Source organism: Setaria italica, chromosome III (genome assembly GCF_000263155.2).
Source record: "Setaria italica strain Yugu1 chromosome III, Setaria_italica_v2.0, whole genome shotgun sequence".
Taxonomy (NCBI): Eukaryota; Viridiplantae; Streptophyta; class Magnoliopsida; order Poales; family Poaceae; genus Setaria; species Setaria italica.
The window spans coordinates 26,491,644-26,506,861 of record NC_028452.1 but is presented as its reverse complement, the minus strand read 5'-3'; the positions used below and the strand labels follow the sequence as shown (position 1 = coordinate 26,506,861).

General features: G+C 41.2%; 1 protein-coding gene and 1 long non-coding RNA gene across 3 annotated transcripts; one reads left to right on the top strand and one right to left on the bottom strand.

Annotated features, from left to right (window-relative positions):
* Positions 1 to 3,437: 3,437 nt before the first annotated feature.
* On the top strand, positions 3,438 to 5,824 carry LOC101779040 (protein LURP-one-related 7). Its single transcript, XM_004962364.4, has 3 exons — positions 3,438 to 3,959; positions 5,034 to 5,246; positions 5,462 to 5,824. The coding sequence occupies exons 1-3, from the start codon at positions 3,729 to 3,731 to the stop codon at positions 5,585 to 5,587; spliced, it is 570 nt and encodes a 189-aa protein (XP_004962421.1). The 5' UTR covers positions 3,438 to 3,728; the 3' UTR covers positions 5,588 to 5,824.
* Positions 5,825 to 8,260: 2,436 nt separating this feature from the next.
* LOC101778767 lies at positions 8,261 to 9,808 on the bottom strand. 2 transcript variants are annotated; one of them, XR_214903.2, is made up of 2 exons: positions 8,708 to 9,808; positions 8,261 to 8,630 (listed from the first exon to the last, which is right to left on the bottom strand). It is a non-coding gene; the product is annotated as an uncharacterized LOC101778767 (long non-coding RNA). The 2 variants fall into 2 exon arrangements; XR_001163578.2 differs by having other exon boundaries at positions 8,713 to 9,808.
* Between the last annotated feature and the right edge of the window lie 5,410 nt (positions 9,809 to 15,218).

Below are 15,218 nucleotides of genomic sequence, written 5' to 3'. Positions count from 1 at the left end.
ATCTCTGTTGTTTTTTTTCCTGATGAAAGCTATTTTTTTGTTAATTTTATGTATCGTACAATTCTCACACGACGAACAAAGTGATAGTTTTGTCTGTGGTTGCAATAAAGATAGAGAAAAAAATAGGATGACGGGGGCTGTCGAATAAAATTGGTGGCGCGAAAAAACGGAGGTGCCTACGGATCTCTACATTCTTGTTTTTTTCTTATAAAATTAATGTCTCATTTTCTTCATCCATATCATCATTTTAGCTAGATACAACTTTTATGCGGGGGAGGAACACAACAAATTTCACAGATTTTAGAATATTTGTTGAGGAATGGTAAAACTAAATAAATAAATATACTTCGACTTTTCTAGTGCTACGTGCTCCCTCCATTGAGTAAAAACTACAATTCCAATGCATCACCAGGAAAGGTGGTACTTTATTAGCTAGATTGGCACTAACCGCCCGCCGCCCAAAATTGTTGCGGCCTTGCCCAAGTCTCCGTTGCCGCATCAGCACAAGAGAAAAAGGCTAGGCGACTGGGAAAGGCAGATTTTATTTGATGATTCAGCTGTTTGACATGGAGCTAATTAATTGCCTGTTGCTTCACGTTCTTTTGTCTAGATTAAGAGTTGAAAAGGATATGATACACATATCTTTATGTTACAAGTGATGATGGCATGACGTGGCCGGAATGGTTTTATGATTCGGATGTGATGGAGGAATAGGCAGCGGTTGCGGATGCAATCGTGCAACCAGGGCCAGTGCTTTGCTCCAAGTGGGCCAAAGACGGTGAGAAAGTAGCTGTATTGTGCGCCAATGAACATTTGAACAGTGAGGGCTTATGTGGCCCGTCCGTTTAGCGCAGTGCTTGTTTAGCGCGAAAAAAAAGAGAAATAGTTGGCCATCAGAATAAAAGATTATTACTAGGAGCTTTGTTACAATGTTTTTAACTTCTTACAAAAAAAAATTAAATAGATTTACACATAATTAAAAAGGGCATCATAGTAATTTCTCACTATTTTTGTCTTTGGTCCCACCAAATTAGTGCTTCTTTTTAGGTTCTTTGTTTCCACCATTCGATTTCATCGGATGGACGGGCTTTCATTTTTTTGAAGCACTCTAAAATTTCTCTTATTACTAGATATTCTCTGCATTCTAAGATGTAAAACATTTTAATTTTGTTCTAAGTCAAACTTCTCTAACATTGATCAAATTTTATATATATATATATTCAAATATATAATACCAAATAAATGCACTCTCAAGAGATATTTCATGGTAAATTTAATAAAAGTAATTTGATGTTGTAGATATTATTATAATTTTGTAAAATATATAGAAGTTTAAATTATGATAAAACTAAAATATACTACATTTCGGAAAGGAGCAGTACTTATAATTTTTTAGTATACATACAAACAAGACATGTACTCCTACCATTGTCATTATTAAAAATGAATGATCAATGATAATTATCAAATACTTCGATATAGATAGGGTGCACATATCTTCATCAATAATTTTCTTGTTTCTCTGGTAAGTCACATTTACTGACATGTAAACTTTATTGTCAGAACATAGTTCATAGGTAGGAGTAATCTAGAAGGGCCCACTAATGATGGGTTGCAGCCAAAAGGCGGCAGGGTTAATCACTGCCAATTGCTTTAATGGCAGTAGTTGCTAGAACATAACGAGGTTGTGGCTGCAGCCAATAAGCAGTGGGGTTTGCAATGGCTAATTGGTTGTATAGGGCCAGTTGTTGCTGCGGGGAGGCTAACGCTTGTTGCAATACCAGAGGTGAGGGTGAGAATGTGAGATGCCCCCCACTATTGCAAACACCTGTAGGACTGCTAGTGTGCAATTAGTGTTGGAAAGTATTGTTGAACAGTGGCCATTCCACTCAGTAGCGAATAGTATTGCAGAATAGTAACCACAGTTGCAGCACTAACCGAAAGATCAACAAGAGCAAATATAAGCTTAGCTGCCATTCGTGTTGAGAGTTTAATAGTGTGTTTCTCCATTTTAGATTCTACTCGCTCCGTCCGAAATTACTATTCGCTATGTATCAAGACATAGTATATATCTAGCTGCCTATCAAAATGTATGTACGTAGAAAAGCCAAGACGAATATTAATTTGGGACGGAGAGAATATTTGTTATGGATGATATGGGTAATAATTTTATCTAGTGATTTAGGAAGTAGACCTATTTATACACGCAGAATATCTTGTAATTCAAGCTAGATTATAGTCTTTCCAAACAAATTGTTGCGAAATAAGCTAGAGGGTGACATGGTATCTTGTCAATTTTGACATTTAACAATCCATTGTTGGGTATATGTTGGCAAGATATATAATCTGTATTAAATATTGCAAAAGTATTTTTTGTTGGTGTTTTTCATGTTACATGAACGAGAGTGGTATCGTGAGTTTACCTTTACACACATGTGGAAACCTCAACAACGTCAAATTGGCTTGTACATTTAAAAGTGAGTTTGTAATTTATCGCCATGGATCTATAGTCATGTTCACATAATTTTCCCACAATTTTATATAGAATTAGCAAAAGTATCTCAATAATATGTTATTTGTTTTTTCTTTGCTAGGTTAATCCCCATTTGGGCCTCCCAAATCTTGAATACCATGTTTTTATGTTTGTTTGAAAATCGGAGGGAGGGGATGGAAACAAAGCTCCAGGGCATGAGCTTCAGAGAGATTAAAAAACAAGGCACTCATTTGTCCTTTCCATTTCTCGACAAGAATTACCCGAAACTTTTCTTTTACAAATTAAAACGCATATGCTTGACGTAAACGAAAACGAATGTCTATGTGGCACAGAACAGCTCCACAACTGCAACAATACATCCATGGACTGGGCAATGAAACATGACCTCATTCCCATTAGAGAATGGGTGAAGAAATGCTTAAACCGCTGGTTGCTAACTACAAAGAGCTAAGGGCTATCTGTACTTCGCTAAAGAATCAACTTAAGTGTAGAGAGCAGAAACATGTCATGAACAGCATTGATGAAAGTGTGCACAGTTCAAAGGTTAACATGGCCGTGTTAGCACAAAAGCAAGCCCAACTTCTTTTTTCTTAGAACAAAGCAAGCCCAACTTCTTCTTTCTTAGAACAAAGCAAGCCCAACTTCTTCTTTTTAGAACAAAGCAAGCCTAACTTCTAGCCCAGGTAAACCACCACACACTGAGTCGTCCATTCGATCCGGCCCTTTACGCTGTAGCTTACTTTCTGCCAGCCCACAGATCGACGATGAGAAATCGTGGCAAAAGACCAAAAGTTCGATGAGAATTTTTTTTTTGAACATAAGAAATTTTTTAGGAAAAGAGCAAAATTCCGACTTGGTAACCAGGTTCTTCAGCAGGGCCCAGAGGATGCTCTTCTCAACGGTCCATGGAAGCCGAAGATGGGGGAGCAGGTTCGTACGCATCGTATTCAGGTGGAGGAAGAATCAACGGCGGTCGCTGTCCGCGTCAGCTAGTCGAGCCGTCCAAGAAACGAAGAAACCCAAACGCAAACTCGCAACCGCCGCCGGCCGCGGCCGCTGCGCCAAATCGATCAACCAACTCTGATTCATCCACCTTTTGATCTCTCCTTCCCCTTGGCTTCTTCCTTCCTACCTCCACCGAAACTACGCATCCACCTGGCCGTACCTTTCCCCCTAGAAAATCCCCTTCCCCCGACTCGCCTGATTCTTGCTTCTGGGTTTCTTGATAATTGATATGGACCAACCCGCCGCTTTCGCCCCGCCGCCGGCGCCGGCGCCGGTTCCCGTTGCTTGGTCCGTTGTCCCGGTGGATTTCACGGTCTTCAAGAAGGGGACCGAGATGGCGATGCACGACGCGACCGGCCGCCTCGCGTTCCGCATCGCCGGAGGCGGTGGCGGGGACGGGGGCACGGCGCTCTTCGACGGCACCGGTGGTGTCCTGGTCACCGTCAGGACCAGCGGGCAGGTGATTATCAGTTCTTGGCTCCTGATTCAGTACTTGGTCTGCTCCATGATTGTGGATAGACGATAAGCAGATTGGTTTTCTTGGACCTGTTCTTGGATGAAGCTGGTCCGACACAGAACTGGAATAGGGATTTTATGGAGAGGTTTATTATGATACGCAAGATTGGAATACATCTGAGGGAATCGTGACAGCAGTAACCAGTGCTGAAAATTAGTGCGGTGGTTTTCGATTTGCTTCTACCTACCTGGTTATCTTCAATTGTAGTGCAAAGTGTTACTCTTGGTGGAGATTTTAGTATCAATAGTATTCTGTAACAGTAGTGTAATGTAACAAATGAGTGGTACTGTGAAAAAAAAATAAACATCGGGTTTTGCGGAATAGTGTAGCTTGGAGCCATGGCCATAATCTAACGAGTGCCCTGCTGAATATAAGAGGGAAGGAGTTGCAACTCTCAACCAAGTTTGCAATGTGGATGGATGCTGAACAGATCATGAATTCGGGAATCCGGGATGCACTTGGAATTGTTAGTAATAGTCTAACAGATACAGACACTAAATTGTGCATTTTACTGTTTGAAAACTATGACGTTTCAGAGTACAAACTGCAACATCTGAATATCTAATGCAGGATTGGAAGATGGATAAGGAAAAGAAAGGGATACACATTTAGCACATTGTAGCAGTCCCTGACAATATATGATGTTCTAGCCTTCTAGGCAGAGTGTCAATGTGGGATGGATGGCAGATTCCTTAAAATTGTAACTTATCTTTTCTAGCTCATTTCTTACAGGAAGATACTTGTTTGGTCATAGAGATGCAGTCCAAATGCAACATTTTGACCATGGTTCCTCATTGTAATATACTTATTTTAGATGAAGGAAGGTTTATTCCAATAAACATTATAATATACTTGAAAGATATCATAAAGATACCTCATAACAAGAAAAATCTAATGGCATTATTTTCATGTGGTTAGTTCATGCAGTTTTCACTATGAATGTTTAAAGTTCCAGCAAGTTGACCGCATGGACCTATGGCCCAATATTGCGCTAAGTATCTTATTTTCCTTATTTAGGGCGAGTGGCAAGCATTCAGTGGAAATAGTATGGAACATAGACACATCATTTTCACTGCAAAAGTTATGTCTGCTTCTTCAAGCCGAAAGGAGGTACATGTATTCATCCCACCAATAAGCAGCTTTGAAGGTTCAAAACCAATCTACAGGCTCTTGGGAAGTACATTCCGAAGAGCATGCACAATAATAAAGGGGGACTCCATCGTTGCTCAGGTAATATAGAACAACTGTGTTAGCAAGATTCGATCAATGCTCTTTGCGGTAACTTTAACAAGATTCGATCAATGTTCTTTGCAGTAACTTTAATGTTCTTTTTCTCGAACATGAACTTATTGTTTTATGTTAGAAGTTTTATTTACAAGTTTAGCTTTGAAAAAATTTTGTGCTATCAGTTTATAACAACAATTGTGAATTGTTTTCTTTTGCAGACAAATCTCTTGTATAAACTCAAGAAGACTCTATATTCACGGCGTAAGTTCAGAGTGACTATATACCCTGGAAATGATAATATCCTCATCATGGCCATGATTATGACCTTCTTTGTTGAAAAATGACTGAAGATATAAATGCCCACTGTGGTGAGAAAACTGATGACTAACTCTGCCACCCCTGAATCATGTATATTTTTCTGATTCTGGATGAGTTCTTTCATTTTTTATGTCACTCACCAGATGCTCTTATTGAACCGACTGCTTTTGTAAATAGCCTAAGTGTGCGTGGTTTCTAAAACCACTCATTTATTCTTCTTAATATAATGACATGCAGTTCTCCTGCGTGTTCGAGAAAAAAAAGTGTGCGTGGTTTTCTGTTCTGTTTGGCTAAGTAGATCGCCAAAGTGACAGCGATGCAACACTGAACCATTTTTTTCACACTTAGAGCAACTCCAAAAGGCTGCTAATCTTACCCCCAATACCTTTTTTAGGAAAAAAGAGAGAAAAAATAAACTCCAACAATCCACCTAAACCTTCCCCAATTTTTTAGCGACGCTAAAAAACAGCCTGCCACCGTGTATATTTTAGCGTTGGTGTTTTTCCCCCAATCCTGATTCCCGCACACCCGCACGTCCCTTCCGATGGGCCCAATACGATGACATGGCCTGTGTTTGAAGTATTGGGGGCTATTTATTAGCGATCTGCTGTGGACTGATATGTTTTTGGAGGAAAATTTTTTTGGGAGAACTCCCAATACATAGTTTTAGGGAAGAATTTTTTAGAATACTCTTGGAGTTGCTCTTACTACCAGCATCAACTGACTTTCATACCAAACCTGGGCTTTACCTTCTGACAAGAATAATAGTCTCAGTTTATACAGCACCCCTTCCAGGCTTCCATATTCCATTATTATAGCCATTTTCATAGCATGGGTGTAATACTGTTTGATAAAATTAGTACTTTGCGTCTTCACATCTCCGGAATCATAGGAGAACTTGTGTAAGATATAGAATAAATTCTGTAACTGGATTAAACTGGCTCAATACATGCCTCCCAGAAATACCCCAACTTGTTTTGTCCAGTTGCATACAGCTATTTCTACAGTCAAGATGTGGGTGATATTGAGCAGAAATGATAGTGTCCAGTTCCCTATCACTATTTGATTATGGTCCAGTTCATGACCTACATTGGGATTCTTGTAAGGTTAACAAAAAGCATGATTTTTGTTTTCTTGGCAGAAATGTTGTTTCAGCTTTCCATGTGAAGACAAACAAATGTTTCTTAGGCTCTTAGCCTCTTGATATGCACGTCGTATAGAATGAAATGAAGAGACTGGTCTGTTCATTTATGCGCTATGCTTGTTGTCGTTTCTCGCTACATCTGCCTGGACAGTGATGTGCATTGACAGAGTTTTGCGCAATCATTTGAAAGCACAAAACACCAGACTTTTGATTAATTCTGGGTTGTCACTGCCCTGTTGATCTGTCTCAAGGGATTGTGATATGCGCGTATCAGTTGCGATGACGAAGACATCCTGTTTGTTCTGAATAAAATCGCCAGTGATTATTCGTTGTACTTCGGAAATCTCATGTTTTCAGCAGACCTAACAGAAGTGAGACATCCTTCAGTGCGTTCCTCTGTGAGCACCAGCTTGAAAGAATTGCTTGAAAGTATTGCTTGAAAGAATCCCATTCCAGAGTAACCTGAAAGAGCTTCTGGGCGGTTGCAGCCCTGCTGGGGATGCGGAGGCAGCCAGCGAAACTGATGAGGGAACTTGGACAACGATTGCACAAGCTCTCACACACAAATGTAGCTCTATGGTTGGCAAGCGCTGGTGCCACAAGTCATAGCATGACAGGGAAGGCTCTGAAACAGCACCCACCAAATCAATGCCTCCAACCCGGCTCAAGAGCGACCTGCAAATCAATGATCACATGTGATCCGACGACGTAGTTTTCGCCCTGCTGAACTTTGGCGACCGCCATTGATCCCTATCCTCATTGGAGCTGTTGAGAACCCCAACCAGCAGAATTGGACGGCATGGGATGTGTCTTGGTACAATTCCAATTCCTCTCTTAGGATTCAGATCAAGTTCAGCCACCCTGAGGCAGGCAGGTGTTCCTTTCGGTACCGTGCAGAATGGCGCACACGGATCACGTTCGGGATGCGCTTGGAATCTGATTGTTTTCAGTGGATGATTTTGTCAGCCACCAGAAACCGAGAGCCATGGTTTCAGTTCTTCCTACATGTGGACTTCCACAACGCCAAGAATATCTCCTTTGGAGGCGACGCACGACGATCCACACGATCAAATAAAGAGTTTCTGCCCCCGTTTCCGTCACTCAGCTCGATCTCGAGGATATCGATCCATTAGTATATAAAAAAAAACGGCACCAAAAGGGAGATCGGCCGGGAGATTTGGTGAGGTCTGCCTGGCCACTTTGGCCCGAGCACCATTGCCCACTTTCCCAGATCTGGAAGCAAACCCGGATTGCTGCTGGGGATTGGGCACGTTCTGCTGCAGCTGGGTAGACATGATCTGCCACTGTGAGAGGGTGCAGGCGGTGGATCCAACAGACATGCTGCAGGAGGACCACTCTGCCTGAAGGAGATGGCAATCCATTTCATGGCAGGACCACTGGCCACTGGGGTATTTTAGGTGAGTGAGATCCAGAGCAATTAGGGAGGGTGGTGTTGGCGCCATGCATCCATTGTTTTAGGAGTAGTCTGCCGTTCTGGTCCATGGCTGTTGTCAAGGCATGAAATTCAAAAGCAGTGTCTCCTTCCTAGGTTCGATTTCAAAATGCGGTACATCTTGAAGTCAATTGATTACAAAGAGAGAGAAGTGCCTTTTATGCTTTATGAAAAGGACTACCGCATGTACACATATATAATTAAGGTTCCTGAAAGGCTTGAAAACATAACCATGGAATCAATTTCCTTCAGGATTTGTGTAATCAATTTCAGAGAGTGCGAAAGCGCTTGCGAATGGCGATACTAATTAATTCTAGAGCTTCCAGAAATAGATTTCCAGCAATTATCTGGCCCGACTGAACTGTGCAAGCATCATGGCATCTCATGTTGACATGTTGTACTGTCGAAGTGCAGATGAGTGTTGTGAACTGCCCACGGCTTTGCACCGCGATCGCCTTCGCCACCATGCGCCCTGCTTGTATCAAATCAATGTTCAGCGTCGGGAGACCACTCGTTTCAGCTAAGATGGTAAAGCTATAGCTAACGCACCATACCAAGATGAACACTTTTCCTCTTTTTTTCCTGTAATGCTTTACTATTCATGGAGGGAAGGATAGCAACAGCACCGTGATTGTTCCTTTCACAGCTGCTGTTGTTTGTACGGCAGAAACGCATAGGATATATGCCATGTTGATGCCGACGCCATATCGATCGGGGATGAGATGAGGCTCCTGATAACTGAGACAGACGAACGGAAGAGCTCGGCGCCATGCCCATCAGAAGCAAGCAATCCTTGGGTCGAGGATTACTAAATGTGAGAGAAATCATGTCATTCCAAGTTTCCGACCGACAATATTACATAAATCTGTCACAGAGGATAATAGTGTGATTGCCCGATCGCCTGCATTTTCGCTGAGAAAACGACGCCATCATGACATTTTGGTCGGAGTTGCTGACTTGCTGTGGATTAAAACAAATCCAACCCGAAAGTTAATTCCAAGAACAGCTGAAGATCAAGCAAACAGCCAAAAGAGTGGTCCGAGTTGAACTCTACTGCTGGGTCCTCTCCTGAAAGAACACTGATGAATTCTCAAGGTAAACAAAAATTAAATGACAGGCATGTTCTCGAAAAAGGAACACCATATGGAGTCACCGAGATTAAGGAACAAAGAGGAAATCAGAGATGCAAAGGGACATATATACAAGAATATCCAAGGCATGGATGGGCTGATGAGCATGCGAAGTGAGAGCCGCTGATGAGCGATGGGAGGAACCGCAAACGAGACTCCGCCACTCCGGCGAGGCTTACCACTTGGTGAGACGGCTCGTCATGCTGAGACAGTTTGTGCTCGGTGGAGAAGATGGGCACATGAAGAACCATCCATCCATCCATGGATCCACAAAGGTTGGTGAGCTCAGCTCATCAGAGGAGGGGGAGGAGCATGGAGCGGCCGGGCATGGCGGCATTGGATGGTAATGCACGTGCCCTGCTTCTCCACCATGCACAGCCACCGTCTACCCATCTCTATCCCTATCTCTATCTCTCGCGAGTGCCAGAAGGAACCATGGATTGGGTTTGGAGCTGGACATGTATGTGCACTCAGCTGCTGCTGAGAGCCTGAGAGGCTGATTCCGTCCGTCCCCTCGCTTGTATTTATAGAGCAAATGTTTTACTCCCGTGGGTGCTACTATAGGGCCGTCTCTGCAGGCCTGTCTGATGACGCAGGAGTAGCCAGTGGTATGCGTACACGTGGCCAGTTGGTCAATTCACTGTAGCTGTGACTGTGAGGGTGGTAATTAATTAAGGAGTCATTGCCATGAGCGTCGCGCGGACTGTAGATGGCGATGTCAAGTCAGTGTAATTGTTCGCATCTGCATTTCCCCCGCGGCAGTCAGCTGGGGTCGTTTGTGCCATGATTCGTTTAGAACAACAGCGAGATCGGCCCGTGCCCCGTCCCGTCCCGTGTGCGATCGACAGCGAAAAAACGGGATCGTCGGTTGGTGCCCCCGTGTGCCCGCCGGCTTAATTGGCTTACGAGAGCTTTGCTTAATTGCCCATCGTTGCTCGTCAGTAGTGGCCGTGGCGTGGCGTGGCATGACAAATTGACAAGTTGACATGCCAGGGCTCGATCGGTCGAAGTGATGGGCACTGGGCATGAGGGCCAGCCGCGGTGGTGGTGCCGTTGGTTCGGGGGACACCGGCGATGGCCGACCCCGGGGTCCAGGACAGCATCCTTCTCCCACGGATCAGATCGTGCGTGCGCGATGATTCGAGAGGACGACGCAGGCAGGCAGTGTGAACCGCGGAAGTGGCTGCCTTGGCGCTTCCGGCGATCAAAAGCGGCTTTCGGCAAATGCACAGTCTGGCCCATCATACGATTGCTTGACCGCCATATTAAAATTCGGGATCAATAATGTGTATACGATGATACTATCTTCGGCTCCATTTTTTTCTTTTTGGAAACACATCTTCGACTCCATCTCGCAACAGCCGCTCGTGCAGTGGGCGATATAAAACCATATCTTCCACATCTTTCGATCGTCTCCGACTCTTGGTGCATCGGTTCCTGCGTGCTGACAATATTCAGCTGGACGTGATGGGACTAGCGCCTGTGTGCGTTCGTCGTAGCGTCAACTACCATTAGTATTTTTAGAGTTTTGCAATATGTTTTTGTCTTTTTGGGCATATAATATAACCACGTTACAATGATCATGATGTTAGGATCTTATATATGTACATGGAAAAGATCATTTCAACTTTGACCAACAGTGCGCTTAGTGGATCCCATGTAAAAAGACGCAACTCTTAAATAACCTTTGAGACTTTGAGTGTTTTCTCAAAGGAAAACGATTGAATATAGTAATAATCCTCCCATTTTGTTTTGCAGGTAAATAAAATACTCATTATTCTACAAGGTTGGCATGTGTATATGTTTTGCAGGTCGTGAGCATCATATTTGAAGTTGTGTACATGATTTCATTGGAGCGGTGAAAACGCCTTTGAAAAAGTACCAATATGAGGTCCAACCATGATTTTAAGTGCACCAAGACGAAGCTCTCGCCGAGATGATAAAAAAGGACATATAAATTGCTTAATTTGAAGTTTGGATGTGGAAGTTATGGCGACCGCAAGATGCTCACATGGGCCAAAACTAGATCTTCCGGTTTTGGAATGTCAGAGGTTTCGGTTTTTACTGGATAAGTCCGAAAAAGAGTTATAGGTCGGTTTTAGTTGTTTTTCGGCATGTATTTGACTCCCCACGGGTATAGACCTCCCCACCTTATAATAAATATGAAAGGTCAAGACCGACTGAGACACATCCAGTCGAATCAAACAACTATGTACCTACCTTTTACCTTATAAACCCTAAATCCCTTCTCTAACCTAAACCTTCACGATGTTCGTCTACTGATCTCCACGACCATAGATGGCGTCCTAGACTTGATGGCCAACCTAGGGCATGATTGTCCACACTTTGACAGGTCCCTCCTGGACAAGAGCATCAACGACCTTTGCTACTTTGCTCGTAAACTAGTCGTTCTTCGCCATGTAAGTATGTTGGTTATCCTTTTGCTGGTTTACTCGTAAACTTAGCTGTCCTTCACCACATAAGCGTGATAGTTATCATCTCACTACTACAAAACATACATATTGTAACACAGTCTTGTAACATATTCATGGATGTGTTACAAAGAAGTTTCATAGTAACACAAGGCTAAGTGTTACAAATGAGGGCAGTAACACATATCGCTTGTTTTGAAAAAAAATGTGTTACGGATAACGGTTATAGTAACACAAAATTGATGTTACAGTGAAAATGTTAAAAAAGGTAGTATGTTGTAACACATAATCAGAACATGAAACATGTTACAAATACATATCGTATAGTAACACAAAGTAATATTACAGCTAAAGTGTTGCAGAAGAAATATATAATGTTGATGTTTCATCCATATATATATAAAGGTTATATATATATAAAGGTTTGTTACCATTTCTTATTATCACACGGATAAATACATAGAAGAACATTTTTAATCAATAAGGAAAATTTAAGCAATAGAGTAAACATATTACATACTCTCAATTAGATAATACGGTGTGGGGATAAAATTTATCACCAATAAATTGGTGATTCTCGGTGGATATTGATGAGATATGCGATGTTTGAAAAAAAAACTGGACATATAATTAATCTTGAGGGTACTAGTGCAAGTAAATAGTCCTACTCTGGTTAGAAAGGTCAGTTCCGTTCTTGCTTTGTGGCCTTTTAATTTTTTTACCTTTGGAATTAGTAATTGATGACTGGGATTGGTAATTAAATTGACCGCAGATTGCTTGCCGGTTTCCTTTTGATATAGAGGCGGTCAGGCTGGACACTGATCTTTATCAGATTAGCTGCTCGCAGAATAGAATTAGTAAAGCTTTGACGCACATGCAGCACGAGACAGCTGCAGCAATAACCGGTCGACTGGCTGAGGACAGCATGTTTTAATTTTTTTTGAACCCCGATCGAAGAAAGGGCGGCAAAGTAAAAGTGCGAGATTACAAAATTATCCATGCCAAAGGTCCACAACCTGGTCAAACAGAAACTGCTTAGGCTCCGGGCGGTCCTCCGCGCTGTCCGCGACGAGGCTACGATCCTCGGCAAAGTCCGGGCTCCTGGCCTCCTGCACTGGCAGGACAACTACTAGGAGAACTGGGCCAACAACTATACGTGAGTACCCCTCTCATCTCACAACTCTTTTTTTTATGCACGTTGCCTTGTTATGTTTAATACCCACGAGGCTACAATTCGCAGTTCGGGAGTGCTCCTATATTCGATTATTTTGTTGTTGCAATTGTAACTTGTTGATCACGAGGAGCCCCTTGATAGGGCCTGCGTATATAAAAAATTAACAGGCACGACAGTGCCGTAGTCAAGATAAGAACAACAAAGTAGTTCTACAAGATAAAGAACACAAAACGTGAAGATGAATAGCTATCTGTGCACGCATATAGAAATAAAGAATAAAATATGAGAATATAGTGAATGAATCCTACTGCTACCGATAGGATTATATTGTTGAATATTATTCTTTAAATCCACAAACAAGTCATATTTTGAATGCAACTGCAAGTCATCAGTCAAAACCTTTGATAAAAAAATTCTTCTGATACATTCATTTTGAATACATAAAAATGATCCGAGTATCTTTGTCTCAAAAAGTATCTTACAGTAGTAAAGTATTGCTACATTTCACAAATATATATTGCAACAAATTTAGTAATGAAGTTATATTTTCTTTATGGCAATCAAAGTTATATATTGGGAAGCATGGTAATGTACAAAACAACACCTATTTCATATTAGAGAGATTATTCAGTATGCATAATTATGAAGTGATGGGAAAATTATTTATTTTTATGAATGGAATTCTTAGTGCCATCGAAGCAACAGAACTGATGAGCAGAAAGACCGGTAAAAATCTAAATGGTGAGTAAACTGTTGGCAGCCTGGTAAACTTTGGTTATTTCAGTCATCGATTCAGATTTAATTTTTCAGGTATTTAGCAAATCTCGAGATTGAGAAGTTCAAGCAGTAAGTGGAAACAGAGAAAGACTGGGCTAAAAGTGATAAGTAGCTTGAGTTTCACTACTTTCTTTTGTGCCTGATTACTGTTTATTGTTCTGCACTTACTGTGAAAACTAGTTTGCCGGTTAGGATAGCAATCATTTACTTGAAATATTGAACCCTCCCTGACAATGTTTATTTTTTATTTTTTAATATATTGTCAATACATGAGCAAATAAATTTCTCATTATTTCAGATTATCAGATAGAGTTCATATTCAATTTTTCTCAGTATTTATGTATTTTACAGCTAGCTTTTTGAAATTTTAGTGTATCTTATATGCATAGCATAATGTAAAGTTACAATTTTCTTTCTATATGCAGGTTGAAATGATAGGTGGCTAAATTTTTATATTGATGCATACAAGAATGGATAAAGAAGCACTAAAGTTTAAGAGTACTACATACATGTATACATTTTTCTCTTTTTTTCCTTTTCTATTAGTATGGGCATTGTACTCTTCATTACATTTTCTTGGTAGAATCATATCTTTATGTATATGTCCTATCACATGATGTGAACAACAGAACAAGTACTATGACAATATCAATGCGGCTTGCTATCAATATTATTGCAATTTATGGTTGTGTGATCCAGTGATGTGTCATGTTCAGTATGAAAAATTCATAACAGCATTATAAATGCAAATGTAAAATAATATTTATTTAAAAATTTGAACGTGTTACAGCAGGTGAAACATGTGTTGCAAACCATGTGTTCTAAACTATGTTCATGTACCCTACAACAAAATGAAAGTGTTACTAGAGCTTCAAAAATGTGTTACTAAGAAAATCATTGTAACACTTAATAAATGTTCCACTAGGAAACAAATTGTGTTACAGAGTAGTAACACTTTTTTTAATGTAAAAGAACACACATCTTGTGTTCCTACAGATTGAGCTACAGTAACATTGGAAAAGGTAACACTAACGACATGTATTACTAAGTGCTAGAGTAACAATTTTATAAGTCTATAGTAACTCAAGTTGGTGTTACAACGTCCATATTTTGTAGTAGTGTCTAGGGTGAGCATTTAACAATATTCCACGAAATCCTAGAAAAATCGGACCTTCCTGTCGTACATATATCTATGGGTCCACCAGAAGGTTTGGATAGTCCTAAATATGAGGCTGAACACCAAGATGCATCTGACATGGAGACTATGACGCAGGACGGTGTAGTCTACTGTGAAAGACAGGAACTAGTCGAGGATTAGGAAAGTATTCTTTGTAATAAGAGTAGAACTCCTCTAGTTGTATCCGACTAGTATTCTTGTAACCAACCGACCTGTAACCTTGCCCCTGGCAATATAAGTTGAGGCAGAGACCCCCTCCATAGCAATTCAATCCAACCAACACACAGGACGTAGGGTATTACGCAATCTAGCGGCTTGAACCTGTCTAAATTGTGTGTCTACGTTTATCTTCGAGTTCTTGATCTTGATG